Source organism: Penicillium riverlandense (assembly GCF_028828495.1).
Source record: "Penicillium riverlandense strain IBT 135883 chromosome Unknown utg000001l_segment0_segment0, whole genome shotgun sequence".
Classification (NCBI taxonomy): domain Eukaryota; kingdom Fungi; phylum Ascomycota; class Eurotiomycetes; order Eurotiales; family Aspergillaceae; genus Penicillium; species Penicillium riverlandense.
The window spans coordinates 3,749,293-3,762,804 of NW_026643194.1; the positions used below are offsets into that span (position 1 = coordinate 3,749,293).

The 13,512-nt window shown below is 53.3% G+C and overlaps 6 protein-coding genes across 6 annotated transcripts; 4 read left to right on the top strand and 2 right to left on the bottom strand.

The window, feature by feature from the left end:
* Positions 1 to 87: 87 nt before the first annotated feature.
* N7474_001520 (PP2C family serine/threonine-protein phosphatase) lies at positions 88 to 1,488 on the bottom strand (the record flags this gene model as incomplete). Its single annotated transcript, XM_057192935.1, has 1 exon — positions 88 to 1,488. One exon carries the CDS (start codon positions 1,486 to 1,488, stop codon positions 88 to 90), a length of 1,401 nt encoding a protein of 466 aa, XP_057057888.1.
* A 355-nt stretch (positions 1,489 to 1,843) lies between these two features.
* On the top strand, positions 1,844 to 3,284 carry N7474_001521 (N(6)-L-threonylcarbamoyladenine synthase family protein; the record flags this gene model as incomplete). Its single annotated transcript, XM_057192936.1, has 2 exons — positions 1,844 to 1,959; positions 2,015 to 3,284. The coding sequence occupies 2 exons, from the start codon at positions 1,844 to 1,846 to the stop codon at positions 3,282 to 3,284; spliced, it is 1,386 nt and encodes a 461-aa protein (XP_057057889.1).
* Positions 3,285 to 3,671: 387 nt separating this feature from the next.
* Positions 3,672 to 4,304, bottom strand: N7474_001522 (uncharacterized protein; the record flags this gene model as incomplete). The annotated part of the gene is made up of 3 exons (XM_057192937.1): positions 3,672 to 3,763; positions 4,034 to 4,200; positions 4,282 to 4,304. The coding sequence occupies 3 exons, from the start codon at positions 4,302 to 4,304 to the stop codon at positions 3,672 to 3,674; spliced, it is 282 nt and encodes a 93-aa protein (XP_057057890.1).
* A 442-nt stretch (positions 4,305 to 4,746) lies between these two features.
* N7474_001523 (putative PHD finger domain protein) lies at positions 4,747 to 8,190 on the top strand (the record flags this gene model as incomplete). Its single annotated transcript, XM_057192938.1, has 2 exons — positions 4,747 to 7,175; positions 7,230 to 8,190. The coding sequence occupies 2 exons, from the start codon at positions 4,747 to 4,749 to the stop codon at positions 8,188 to 8,190; spliced, it is 3,390 nt and encodes a 1,129-aa protein (XP_057057891.1).
* Positions 8,191 to 8,439: 249 nt separating this feature from the next.
* N7474_001524 (RNA recognition motif domain-containing protein) lies at positions 8,440 to 9,674 on the top strand (the record flags this gene model as incomplete). The annotated part of the gene is made up of 4 exons (XM_057192939.1): positions 8,440 to 8,476; positions 8,539 to 9,063; positions 9,127 to 9,577; positions 9,638 to 9,674. 4 exons carry the CDS (start codon positions 8,440 to 8,442, stop codon positions 9,672 to 9,674), a joined length of 1,050 nt encoding a protein of 349 aa, XP_057057892.1.
* A 1,853-nt stretch (positions 9,675 to 11,527) lies between these two features.
* Positions 11,528 to 13,229, top strand: N7474_001525 (uncharacterized protein; the record flags this gene model as incomplete). The annotated part of the gene is made up of 3 exons (XM_057192940.1): positions 11,528 to 12,153; positions 12,205 to 12,846; positions 12,908 to 13,229. 3 exons carry the CDS (start codon positions 11,528 to 11,530, stop codon positions 13,227 to 13,229), a joined length of 1,590 nt encoding a protein of 529 aa, XP_057057893.1.
* Between the last annotated feature and the right edge of the window lie 283 nt (positions 13,230 to 13,512).

A 13,512-nucleotide genomic window follows, 5' to 3' on the forward strand; every position in this document is an offset into this window, starting at 1 on the left:
CACTCGTAGTCAACCTCGTATGTAGTTTTAAATGCCGTAGCCCTAGTCTCATCTAAATCATATCGAGTCCAGTACACTATTCATCTTTTAAACCGATGTGTTGAAAAACACTACCTGCACCGTGATATCATCCCGTGGATGCCGAGAGAACGGAGGGCTAAAGGCAAGCCTACCCGCAACCATTTCGTGGTGGTTCCCACCGAGAGAATTGCGCACCAGATGCACTGCACTATTACCATCTTGAACAGTCGTTCTCCCCTCCACAAACCTCTGACTTACTCCCTGACCAAAATCAAATGCCTCATACTTTGGCTCCGGTACGCTCTTCCTCGACCCAACCCATTTCCCTACTAGATCAACAGCCTGCTGGTTAGAGAGCAAGTCCCACAGCCCATCCGACGCCATGATCAAGAACGAAGGCCGTCCGGGGTCAATCTTGGTAGTGGTCACGACCGGCTCAGCGGTCAGATATGGCGGTGTTCGTACGTCATATCTCGGAGTCAGCGGTGATGGACCGAAGAATCTTTCTTTCATCTCCTGCTGGAAGTCCAATGGCCACTTCCACCGACTATCGCCAAAGGCTCGCGAGACCATCAGCCCTAGCACGCGGCCCTGCTTGACGATCTCTTTTTCGCCCGGATGTTCCTGGTACAGCCGGGCAATTTCTTCTCGGTTGCTGCCAGTCTGATCCACAGACAACGGTATTGCTTCCCATGTCCCGTTGGGTAGCTGTTGCCCCAGCACTGCTCGTGAATCGCCAGTGCACGCTACATGCAACGAGCGAGTGGTCGGATCGTACAGGGAAAGTAAAGCACAGGAACCCGCGAAAGCAGGCATTAGCTTCTTCACTTTTTCTTGAAGTGGTTCTGTGCTCTGAGCTGTATGCAACGCTGTCTTGATAATCGAGTCGTCGAGGTTCAAGAACCCTTTTATGATCGCACGCTGAACCACATCGGACGAAACAGATTCATCATTCAAAGATGGCTTTACTTGGTTCAAGCTGTGTCGCACAAAAGGAAGGAGCTGCTTTTCCAGCAAGTCTGCTGTCTGCCAGCCTGCATGCCCATCGAAAATGGCCCAGGCCATCCATTGACTGCCGTCGTTCCACGGCGAAGGAAGTTTGCCATGCGTAAATCGATCTTCACACGGGCTATTGGAGCCCAATTGAGTGCCGTCGTACCTGTTGACCCCAGCAACGCTTTTGGCAGGGAAAGAATATGCCCCCTTGGATATCATGTGCCTCACTTGGTCTTTGGAGGGACCTGGCTCCACGTCCCAATGATCCACTGGTGCAGTCTTCAGAAGTGGAATGTTGTCGTCGGTAGCTGTGAACCACCACAGGCCTGGCATAGTGCTGATCACGCTGGCGAGTGCGACGTTTCTCCCCCGATTCGAAGATGGACCCTTTGCCGAGTTCGTCGAGTATGTTCGGCCGACTGACGAGGCCGCTCGGCCTAAACCGGCCCGAGAAATGCCCAATGATAACATCTTTCAAGTAATGACGATGTCGAAGGCAAGAGAATGTAGTATTCCAAGCTGAACAGGGGCATAACAAGACCAGATCGGGCTTAGTGGCCATCACGTGCACTGTATATTTCGGCAAATCCAGCGAGAAACTTGGTTGTTTTGATTCGATCTATATCTCTACTGGAAGTATTGTTATTACTACTGGATATATTCAGAGAATTAGACCAAGCGGTCGTAGATGGAAGAATTATTGAGCACCTGCTATGAACTTACTTGCCAATTAGGGCTACCTGAGAGGGTTATATGGCCCGTGCACCTTTCTTTTCGCCGCCTAGGCTCGACTGCTTCCATTGAAGAATCGACAACTTCCCAACCCATGTTTGCCGCGAGAGCACCTGCTGCGATTCGCAGGTCGGCAAGGGGCGCGTCAAGAGTCCTTCTGAGCCCACAACGCCGCCATGGGCTGCTCACACTCGCTATTGAAACGTCGTGGTAAGATCAAACCTCCAACTAAATGTGACCGCGCTGACCAGGATCTCTCTAACAGTGACGATACCTCAGTCGCAATTATCGAAAAGTGCGCGCGCGCCACGGGACACACGGCCAAGATCCATTTCCTAGAAAACGTGACTGCGGATTCACGAGCCCATCGGGGCATTCACCCGATCCTCGCGCTCGAGTCTCACCAGGAGAGCATGGCAAAACTAGTCGAGAAAGCGATGAGACATCTACCTGTCATTTCGGGAAATGCAGGAGAACAAACCATATCCGTTGGCGACAAACTCCGCCGCCGGCCGGATTTCATATCAGCCACCAGAGGGCCCGGAATGCGGTCCAATCTCTCCGTCGGACTGGATACGGGCAAAGCGCTCTCGGTCGCCTGGCAAATTCCTATGGTCGGGGTGCATCATATGCAAGCGCATTTGCTGACGCCTCGATTGGTTTCTTGTTTGGCGGGAACAACCAGCGCGAGCTTAGAAAAGACAGGAACTGTCTCGCCTCAATTCCCGTTCCTGTCTATCCTTGTATCGGGAGGGCATTCAATCCTGGTCCATTCCAAATCCCTCACAGACCACACGATTTTGGCGTCGAGCGACGACGTCGCCATGGGTGAAACTCTCGACAAAGCGGCACGGGAGATTCTCCCACCTGCCCTACTCCAGGAAGCTAACAACACCATGTATGGCAAAATATTGGAACAGTTCGTCTTTCCCAATGGCAAAGCCGACTTTCTTGATTACCGCCCACCGAAGAATCGGGGTGAGGAAGTGGTTAAGCACCAGAGTCCCTGGGGATGGAGTGTCACGACGCCATTTGCCAATACGCGCACACTGCAGCTCAGCTTCTCATCTATCTCGAGCATGGTTGGAAAAATTATGAGAAACAAGACAGGTGAGACCATGTCGCATGACGAGCGTGTTGCTCTGGGACGGGAAGCAATGCGGGTTTGTTTTGAGCACCTTGCGTCACGAACGATTATCGCCCTCGAAGCCCTACGGCCAAGGGTCCAGGGCGAAGATGAAAACGTCAAGTCTCTCGTTGTCAGTGGCGGTGTCGCTGCAAACAAATTCCTCATGCATGTGCTCCGTTCGTTTTTGAATGCGCGTGGCTTTGAAGATGTTGCTATCGTCGCTCCGCCACCGTCACTGTGCACCGACAACGCGGCCATGATTGGGTGGGCGGGCATTGAGATGTTCGAAGCTGGCTGGAGCTCTGATCTCAGTTGTCGGGCTTTGCGGAAATGGTCGCTCGATCCGCAGGCTGACGATGGTGGGATCCTAGGGCCAAGTGGGTGGATTCGAGCTGGAACGGTGTGACGGATATAGACCTGTATACTACTACTAGAGATACCCCATTATTGTTTGATTTTCAAAATTGATTTGTGTATGGCACAGCCAGAACAAAAAAGTCCATGCTCCTGTCAACGAGTGACTGTACACTTTCAAGATGGCCCACTCAAATTCCCAGGAGCAGACAGCTCAACAGAGACGCCGGTGCAATGTAACGATATGAGTATCAACTGAGGAGCCCGTTCCTCCCGTCGAAGCTCCTCCGAAGGGTATCCATGAATGTGCCGTTTTAACTAATCCTCTTTTTTTCCCGCTCTCAAAAGACAATCCAATACAATCCAATCCAAAACCCCTTCCGGCACACTGTGTAATAACAACTATCATGTCGTTTCATCAATCATATTACGATCATGATCAGCCGCCTGCCGGCGTGCCGCCTCGCTGCAAGATTGCGACCTGTTTCCGGAGCTCGACGAAGAAGTCCTTGCCGTTGGCCATTGTGTTTGCTGCAGGAATGAACAATTAACATCTAACCAGCATGAAAAATGTAGAGGGGGTACCTTTCGAGCCCCAAGGTCCACCAGATCCTTGGTTGTTCGAGTCTTTCCCGTTGGGTTTGTAAAACGCTGCTTTTGGGTCTGAGTGGGCCTTGATTAGACCTAGGAAGCTGCAGAGAGAAGGAGACCAACTAACCTCCGGGACCTGTAATCAATGGCAAAAGAGAGTATCGTCAGCCCTCTAGCCCCACTAGTTCTTCCTTGTAAAGCTTCCCTCACCTCTCTTCAGAGCACTCTTGGTCTCGGCAGCATTGAAGCCACGGACGGGAACATGCTGTTCCTGCGCCGGACCCGAGCCACTCCAAGCGGCATTGCCACCGCGCTGGCCACCTTGTCCGCCGCGGTTCTGGCGTTGTGACGACTGGCGACTAGGTCCTCCACGCCATCTGCGGGAAGGTTAGCGGAGTCGGAGTTGGAGAGCGCTCGTCTAGGGTACGGCGCCAGTGACGAGACCGGTGAAGACGTACCTGTCGTCACCGGAGCCGCTCATGCTGATATTTGGTGGTAAGAATGAGGTCTGTAAGAAGCTTTCGCGGGGTCAGGGAAGGCAGCGAGGGTCAAGTTCGAGGGAAGCGGAGAGAGAGATGGAGAGAGGGAGCTATGGCCCTATGGACTTGTATGGGGAATGACACCTCAGGCATGAACTGGTCCGAGCTTCTCTCCGTCAGATAACAAACCACTCGTTCTTGCCTTTCCCATCCATCCATTCTCGTCCTGCTGCGCCCACACGCCGTTTCCCTTTCAAGGTCTCTCTTTGGTGTCTTTGTTATCCTTCTTGGCTTGGTCGCCCCGGACACCCTTTTCATCCTCGACAGCTTGTGGCGTTTCAGCCCTCCCTGACGCGCCTGCGTGGCCTCTCCGCAGACTAGGCGGTGATCTGCAATCCAGAACTCCGAAGCTCATCCGCCTGGTCCCAAGTCTTGCGATGCACGATGGCGCCGAGCTCCCGACGCAGCCTCCCGGGCAGACTGTCCGGAAGCAAGCCTAGACCCCACTCGAAAGTCTCGCGCTCGGCGGTCGACTCCCCTGACGGCGCGCCTCCTTCGAAGAAGCGCAGGTATGTCCCCGGCGGACCCGGGGGAGGAGGTCGCTTCATCGATGTCAGCAAGCCCCAAGACACCCCGAAAAAGAACAACACGCCCAGACGGCACTCCTCCAGCGCTCGTAGTCGTCCTGCTCCGCGCGAGGTCGAGCCTCATCCCGTCCGAGCCCCTCCTCCGACACTGCTTCCTCCACCTCCCCCTGTGCCGGTGCCGACAACGCCGCCCTCTGTGACGCGTCCCAGACGAGAAAAGAACCCAAGTCGTGCTCGCTACTCTTCGTCCACGGCTGCTGCCCTTGCGCTGCAACAGGGAGATGGGTACAAGCCTCGCGAGGAACGTGGCTGGGAGGAATTCCATCCAGACTTGGATATTGATGGCAAGCTGGCTGTCTTCACATCAGCGGATGTCGATACTCCTGACCCCTCGGGGCCCTTGAGTCTAGAGTCTTTGGCTACCACCACCAGCACCAGCCAAGATGGTTCAGGGACGCCGCTGGGCCTGTCTGCTGATATGGCATCTCCAATGCCCTTTAAGCGTAGACCAGGGCGCCCTCCACGCCGTCCCGAAGCCATCTTGAGTCAGCTTATAGCTCAGCAAGGCCCAAAAGTGATACCGCCACCGGGCCCGAATCCTCGAGAGAGGTTGACGCTACCCAAGCCTTCGTTTCGACTCAAGGACCCCTTTACATTTTATGAAAGGAAGGGTGTCGGCACACAGAACTATGTTGATCGAACGATGGCTAGTGTGGGCTATCAGGAAAGCGATTTGTTTGTTCGTCACGACCGACGTTTCATCCGAATGACCGAAGGAGCGCAAGAAGATGACATGGATATTATTCAACCTGCGACGACAGATGGCGATGTCAACACCACCGTCGGTCGAGTGGAGTATGACATGGATGAGCAGGATGAGAAGTGGTTAGAAGACTACAACCTCAAGCGAAGAGAGGATCAACTGGAGCCCATCAAGCCGGCGATCTTCGAAATCACCATGACCAAAATCGAGAAGGAGTGGCACGCTCTTGAGAAGCGCATTCCTAAACCTAATCCGAAGCCACCACAGACGCATCGGCCGCGCTCCAGCTCCGCAGCGGCCGTGAACGGAGAGACCGTTGGACCGGGAGAGGAACAGGACAGCAGATGCGCCATTTGTGACGATGGTGACTGTGAGAATGCTAATGCCATTGTGTTCTGCGATGGCTGCGACCTAGCCGTGCACCAGGAATGTTATGGCGTTCCCTTCATCCCGGAGGGCCAGTGGCTCTGTCGCAAATGCCAATTACTTGGCCGAGGCACCACCAACTGCATCTTCTGTCCTAATACCGAGGGCGCTTTCAAGCAGACAACATCATCGAAGTGGTCCCATCTTCTCTGTGCTATTTGGATTCCTGAGGTGTCTATCGGAAATCCGTCGCTCATGGAGCCTGTGACGGACGTTGAAAAGGTGCCGCGTAGCCGCTGGAAGTTACTTTGCTACATTTGCAAGCAAAAGATGGGTGCCTCGATTCAGTGCAGCAACAAGAATTGTTTTGTTGCGTTCCATGTTTCATGCGCACGGCGGGCTCAACTCTACCTGAAGATGAAGATTGGCCATGGACTCATGGATTCTCATCTTCTGAAAGCTTACTGTGACAAGCATGTCCCGCCAGATTGGCGACTGGAGCATGGTACCGATATTGCGACCGCTGACGCGATTGAGTACTATCGCAACACTATGCAAGGTAGACGATGGGGCGACAGCCAGGCTCAGGCCCTCTCCTTAGAAACACACCCGGCTGGCGGTCACTACGATGAAAACCAACAGGCTCTTACTCCGCGCATCACTTTGACTGTGAGTGGTAATAAGCGCAAGCGTGTTCAAGGGCCACCACGAACGGTCTGGAAGCTGCCATCTGGTGCGCCTGTGGTTCCTCAGGTCGTTCTCAACGCTGTGCAGGCGACCCTTGCGCGGTTTACGGTGCGTCAACGGAAACAGTACGCCGAGGAGGCGTGCAAGTATTGGACTCTCAAGCGGGAAGCCCGGCGGGGAGCGGCCCTCCTCAAGAGACTGCAGCTCCAGCTCGAGACCTTTTCGTCGATGGAGATGACCCGAAGGGATTACGTCGCCATGGGCGTCACTGGATACAAGCGCCTGAACCGTCGCATCGAGTTCGGCGAGAGACTGTACAAGGATCTTGACCGACTCCGGATGCTGTGTGATGAGGTGAAGAAACGCGAGAGGGAGAAGTTGAAGGATGCCGAGATGCTTCGAAGCATTGTCGATATTGTTTATTTCCCTATGTTCCCATTGCTCTGGCCGATTCTCGAGAAAGCCCAAGGGTAAGTCTTGTTCTATTCTGTTTTGAAGCATCTGACACTGACCCGAATTGACAGGCTCGATGGCAAAGGTGTCTTTGCGTACGGCCTGCAGTCCATTCGCCAGCGGCTTCAAGAACGGTTTTACCCATCTGTCGCGACCTTCTCCGCCGACTTGGCGAACCTTTTCACATCTGAGATTGGCGTTCAGCCCGCTGGCGACACCGCCGAACTCCAGGCGCAGATCAGTGGCCGTGCTCCGGAACTCAGCTTGGAGCAACGTGAAAAGCGGAAGTTGGCAAAACGGATCATCAAAGCTATACAGCCTGCCTTGGAAGATGCGATCAGGAAGGAAAGCGAATTGAACCGCAAACCGTTCGAGCAGGAGCTGAAGGAGCTGGACGTAATCTTTGACCACAGTGTGATGTCTCGCCGAGGCGATTCCGTTGAACCCGCTGAAGGTGACACTGAGCGAATCGCAGACGTCACAGCTGAGGAAATGGAACTGGACCAAGTGCCGGACACCAACGCTGACTCTCAAGAGGCGGCTGGGGCGAAAGGGGTTGCACCAGCTGAGGAACAGCCCACCGCAGAGACGACGGAGCCGGCAATCGAGGAGCAGGAGGAGGTACAGCCTGTTGGTGATGAGTTGCCTCCCTCTGGGCCATCCGGCACTGAAGAGCCTCCTACTGCGGATGAAGAGCCCGAGAAGAACCCCACTGTCCGACCCTACATCGCTCCTAAGAGACTTCCGACACCACCGCTGAACGACGAAGACCAGCAGCTGCCCTTGGCGCAGGGTGGTATCCAATGGTACATGGAACCATTTGACCCAGTCGGTACAACGATCTACGAGGAGCGCTGGACGGGCCGAGACGTGATGCGTGGCATGAGCGAGGAGCTGAGCGAGCTGGACGAGGACGAGCTCAAAGATTTGGTGGATGACGATGTGGATATGGACGCGGCTGCTCCAGAGACACTTGTCGCCAAAGCGAAGTCATCGTCGAGGTCGCATCGGAACCGACGGCGGCGACGTTGAAGCAGGCGGCTATTTCTATGGACATGTTAATTTGGATTCAGTATTCGGTGTAAGGATGGAGGTGGCGTCTAGGCTGGGTTAGTTATTTTGTATGAACCTATAATGAATGGATTGTTTTGCCTTAACTAACTGGCCACGTCCCCGCGAGCCTGCTGACTCAGCAGATTATTCCTTTCCGGCATCTTATCGATTCTCCTCTCTCCTCTCCTCCTTCTCCTCCCATCGCCCTTCAGCTTCCCCCTTCCCACTATGGCTGATTACGACAACGACAACGGCCGCTACGCCGGTGAGTACCATCAACCGACTACCGGATGATGCAGCTGCTGACTTTGGGATGCCCGCCGATAGACGAGCCCCGGTACGAGCGCGATGAGCGCGACCGCAGCGCTTCTCCCCGTGATGAGCCCCGAGGCGACCGTGCCCGCAGCCGCTCCCCAAATGGCCGCTCCGACGACCGGTATGCTTTCTCCTCCCTTTCCCCATACATCAGGGATCGAGTCCCTAAATCTGATGAACAAAGGCCCAGACCCTCGGCGATTCGTAAGCCTCTGGATGACGATGAGGAGGGTGCCATCAACACCGGCTCCAACCTTTTCGTGACTGGCATTCACCCTCGTCTGACCGAGTCCGACGTCTCACGCCTGTTCGAGAAATACGGTGATGTGGACAACTGCTCGATCATGCTCGACCCCCACACCAAGGAGTCCCGTGGCTTTGGCTTCGTCAACATGGCCGCTGCCGACCAGGCCGATGCCGCCAAGGAAGGCCTCCAGGGCGAGGTCATCGAGGGCCGCACTCTCAGCATCGAGAAGGCCCGTCGCAGCCGTCCTCGTACCCCGACTCCTGGCAAGTACTTCGGACCCCCCAAGCGCGGTAAGTTTTCCCATCTCCCCCTTCTTTGATGTTCCATCAAAAATACTCATGAATTCATCCCAGACCGTGGACCCGGAGGTCCTCCCCGCCGTGATGACCGCTACGGTGACCGCCGTGGTGGCTACGGAGGTGGTGGCTGGCGTCGTCGCGACGATGACCGCTACGGCCGTTACGACTCGTATGACCGCCGCGGCGGCGGCGACTACGGTGGCCGTGACTCTGGACGTCGTGACTACCGCGGTGGTGGAGATTATCGTGACGACTATGGTGGCTACCGTGGCGGTGGCGGTGGTGGAGATCGCTATGGTGGTCGCGAGGACCGTTACAGCCGCGATGACCGCCGTGGTGGTGGTGAGGGCGGTGGTCGTGACCGTGGCTACTACGACCGCGATGCCAACGCTGCCAGCTACGATGCTGCACCTCCCCGCGAGCCTCGCGAGGCCTATAGTGGCGGTGCCGGCGGTAATGGTGGCCGCTCTTACGAGGGCCGTCCCGATGACCGCTACGGCAGCAGGTAGGTTGCTGACAGAAATGAGTAGTTTGATCTTATGATTGCTATTTCGTCTGATTACAGCTCCCCTTCCCCAAATTCCCCTTTGCTGTCATTTTGATTCCTCCCCTCTGTATTCTTCGGAATGGTTTAATCGCGGGTCTTGAAAAACAACGGGGCCACGGTGGGGGCGTCGTTGCCATTTGTCTTTTTTCCTATTTCCTATGTTTCCAAAAAAAAGTGCGTCTCGTCTCGTCGATTTGAATCGGTGAGCCATCAACCAGTGCTGCGACCTGACTCTGCAACTGTCCTCGGAACATCTTGTGTCGTCAATCTTCGGTCGTCGCATGATTGTGGCTGCTTTCTGTCTGGCGAAAAGCTCCTCGGGAAACTCTTCTAGCGGCAAGGGAAAGGAACAGAATCTCTTCACATCACACACACTAAACGCTGTAATTCGGTTGTCTCAACTCTTTCCGGTCTCTGGTCGTGTCAGTCTCGCTAGTTTCGCCTTATTTCGCTTCTTGTGCAACACCACTCCATCCTCCAGTAACGGCTCGATTGTATTCGACAGAGGCCATCCATCATAAACGCCCCTCCCCTCCAAATCTGTTATTGCGCGGTTGGTTTCCGGAACAAAAGTGTCTCATGCCGCCTACACAGTCTTGGTCGCCTTTTTGCGCTTGTAGTATCGCCACTTGCGACTTTCTCTTCAGGCCTTGGAAACAATCGGCAGTAAATCCAGGCTTGTTCTGCCCAGCGGGCTATTACCAGGTGAGCTGTTTCACGGGGAACAAGAGCTGACTTTATTCTCGTTTGGCCAGTTGCGGATGACACCCCTTGCACGGTTCACCTTGACCTGGAGGCGATTCAACACTCGGCATCAGGACGCATCGAGAATCTCTTCACCCTCTTTAGTATGTCTCTTTATGCCAGCCCGTATTTGACGGTGCAGATTTCTTGCATGAATCTGCTCGGCAACTGTCGATGGGTTTCTGTGACTACCACCTTGTCTGTGCTACGCATCGGGTTATTTTTTGCTTCCAACTAATCTACCCAGAATCCGCAAGACAACGCATGCAACTCTTTCTGGTTGACAAGACTAGACCGCAGGCTTTCGACCTGATGTATCTCTACACTAATAGATCCTCAATGAAATTGCCGTACATATATTCTTGTAGGACTGTAGATGAGGCAGACGCTTGATTTCAGATGGAAAACAATGCTACTGGGTCGTCGTTCTTGATCTTGTCCCAAGGCGCCCAAATCAACCCGAGCGACATGGACTCCGGGAAGATTGACCAAGCCTGGTTACCCAGACACTAAGCAGCGGACGTTGATCCTGTTGTGGAGCCAACTATCAAGTGAATTCGTGAAGAACTAGGGGTTCAGAAAGCGAGAGCTGTTGGCTATTGCTCTGGTGCCAGGGTATGTCCCGAGTGGGACATCCCAACTTCCGCAAGGTGCCTGACCAGTAGGTTGCCTTCTAGAATTTTGAAGCATGGGCAGATTGATGTTGGCTACACTGCAAATCAAAAGCAGTTTAATGCTACGTACAGTACGTCCCGAAACTGGTGCAACCACCTACACTCTTCGATTTATTCGCCAGCCCCAATGCCAAGACGCACTGGTCTATATCGGGAATTTTTCCGAAGTGCCCCTGTCAGTTGGACGAGTACTTCTTCTTACGTAGATTACATCGTACTTTCCAGTTTGTGTTCGCTTGTAAATCCAAGACCACCATACCCCACCTCCAAAACAGCATCCCGAGGGAAGGGGTTATCTCAACAATCAATTTCGAGTGTCCCTATTAATTCCCGTTAGTTCTGGTTAACTACGCTAATCGCAAGTCCCCCCCTCCAGTAAGTTACACACACATATGTGCTGACAAAGTCTAAGCCTCACAGGCCTCTCAATAATTGACAGCCACGGCATTCCTTAGAATCACCAGACTTGTCTCGATCGACTGTGCACGATATGAAGTCCTGTCTCGTTATATCTTTTCTTCTTCTCAACTTTATCAAACTTGCTTTTTGTATAGAACCTCCTTCCTCGTCGGGTTCGGACGTTTACTATCCAATCGCCGGCCAGAAAGTGCTCTTCCTTACCAATTCTGATCACGAGCAGTCCAAGGCCTTTTTAGCGACATGCCAATCCCTTACTCAACATCCCTTCGTAGATATCCATCTCGCGTCTTTCACAGAGCTGAAAGATGAGGTATCGAATTTACCTCCGGGCCCGTCCCGAGTCAGTTTCCATCCTATTAAGGGAACCCCTTATGCGAAGCGGCTTGAATTGGAAGAGTATCGATTATCACCTTTTTCACACTCCCCTGGATACCGCGGCGCTCCAGCTTCGCGAAAAGATTTCCCGACCTCGCAGGTACCGTGGAATGGCACCGAGTACCTAGAAATGTATCGCAGTATACTCGACGTGATCAAGGCGGTCGATCCAACATTGGTTGTGATCGACCCAATGTTGAGACAAGCAAATGACGCAGTGCTGCAGCTGGGCTATCAATACATGGTTCTATCTACGAGGAATTTACGCGACGTGCTTATAACACAGCAGCCAGCGGGCAAAATGATTCGGGAGTTTCCCGCGTGGGTACCACATACTCATGCACTTAAAGTCTAGCGCTAACGCAGCTAAAGCATTGGCTCTGGACTCTCGTCCCCTTTGCCATGGTACATTGTTCCGTATAATGCGTACCTGTGGCTGCAAAGGGCGTTTACAACGGTGTTCTCATCGCATTTACACAGATTGAAATCATGCCGACAACGTCATGGCGTGGCCAACCCCGTCAATCTTGTCGATTGGTACAGAGGCGAGGTCACAGTGCTTATCACTTCTTCGCTCGAGATCGAGTATCCTATATCTGTTCCCCCGAACGTCATAGCATGTGGCCCAATTGTACAGCTAGCGCCGCCACTGACCAGTCAAGACCAACTCTGGAAAGACTACTTAGAATGCCCGCGACACGATTTCCGACATCCTATACTCCTAATCGACCTGCAAAGTCTCACAGAAGCCGATGCACGTGAGATCGCGCAGACTCTCGTTTTCATATTATTGGAATACAAGCATCTCCATGTTCTCTGGAATATCAATAACCAAACGGAAGACTCTAGAACAGATTATGTCCATTCAGTGATTGACGCAATATCTCTTATATCGCATCATCGGACGCGGAAGTCGCAACTGCATCCGGCAGGCATCGCGTCATTATTGACTAGTGAGGCCGTCTCTTGTATTGTGCACCGCGGCGAGACGGGCCTCTTCCATGATGCTCTAACGTGAGTACGAGGAGGAATATTTTCCTATAAGCCAGTTTACTAACAATAACCTTTGTAATAGATCAGGTGTGCCCCAGTTACTTTTACCTAAATGGCAAAGCGATTACGACTACGCAGTTCAGGCTGAGTGGCTAGGCGTTGGCAGATGGGCAAACAGAGCCCACGCTCCGTTTATAGCCCAGGGGGAGCTGATACCTGCAATTCTGAGCGTACTGAATCAAGATCACGAAGGGGTTCGCATCTCGCAGCAAGCTAAGGAGGTTAGTTCTATGCTCCAAACTTCTCCCGGCCAGAATGCTGCCGCACAAGAGATCTTAAAAACGCTGCGTCTTCCTAAGAACCGGACAAAAGGACTATGGGGATCTATCTCAGACGAGTTATGATCGTGTTAGCCGTGGAATACAAATAGGATTCGCAGGATTCAGAGATTCTCCTCCAACAGCCCTTGACTAGCATGAATTATCAATATTTCGCTGCAATTCCTAAAATAAATGAGGGTAATCTATGTGGCTGACAGGCTGGGGAGTATGATAAGCAGATTCGCGAGTAGTCTGCAGGTATGCAAGGTAATGGATGTCACTATTTACAATTTCTAGTACCAAGTACAAACCCTCCAAATTGTTACTTGGACATGGGAAGTGGCAGAGGGTGTATTGGTACAGATAC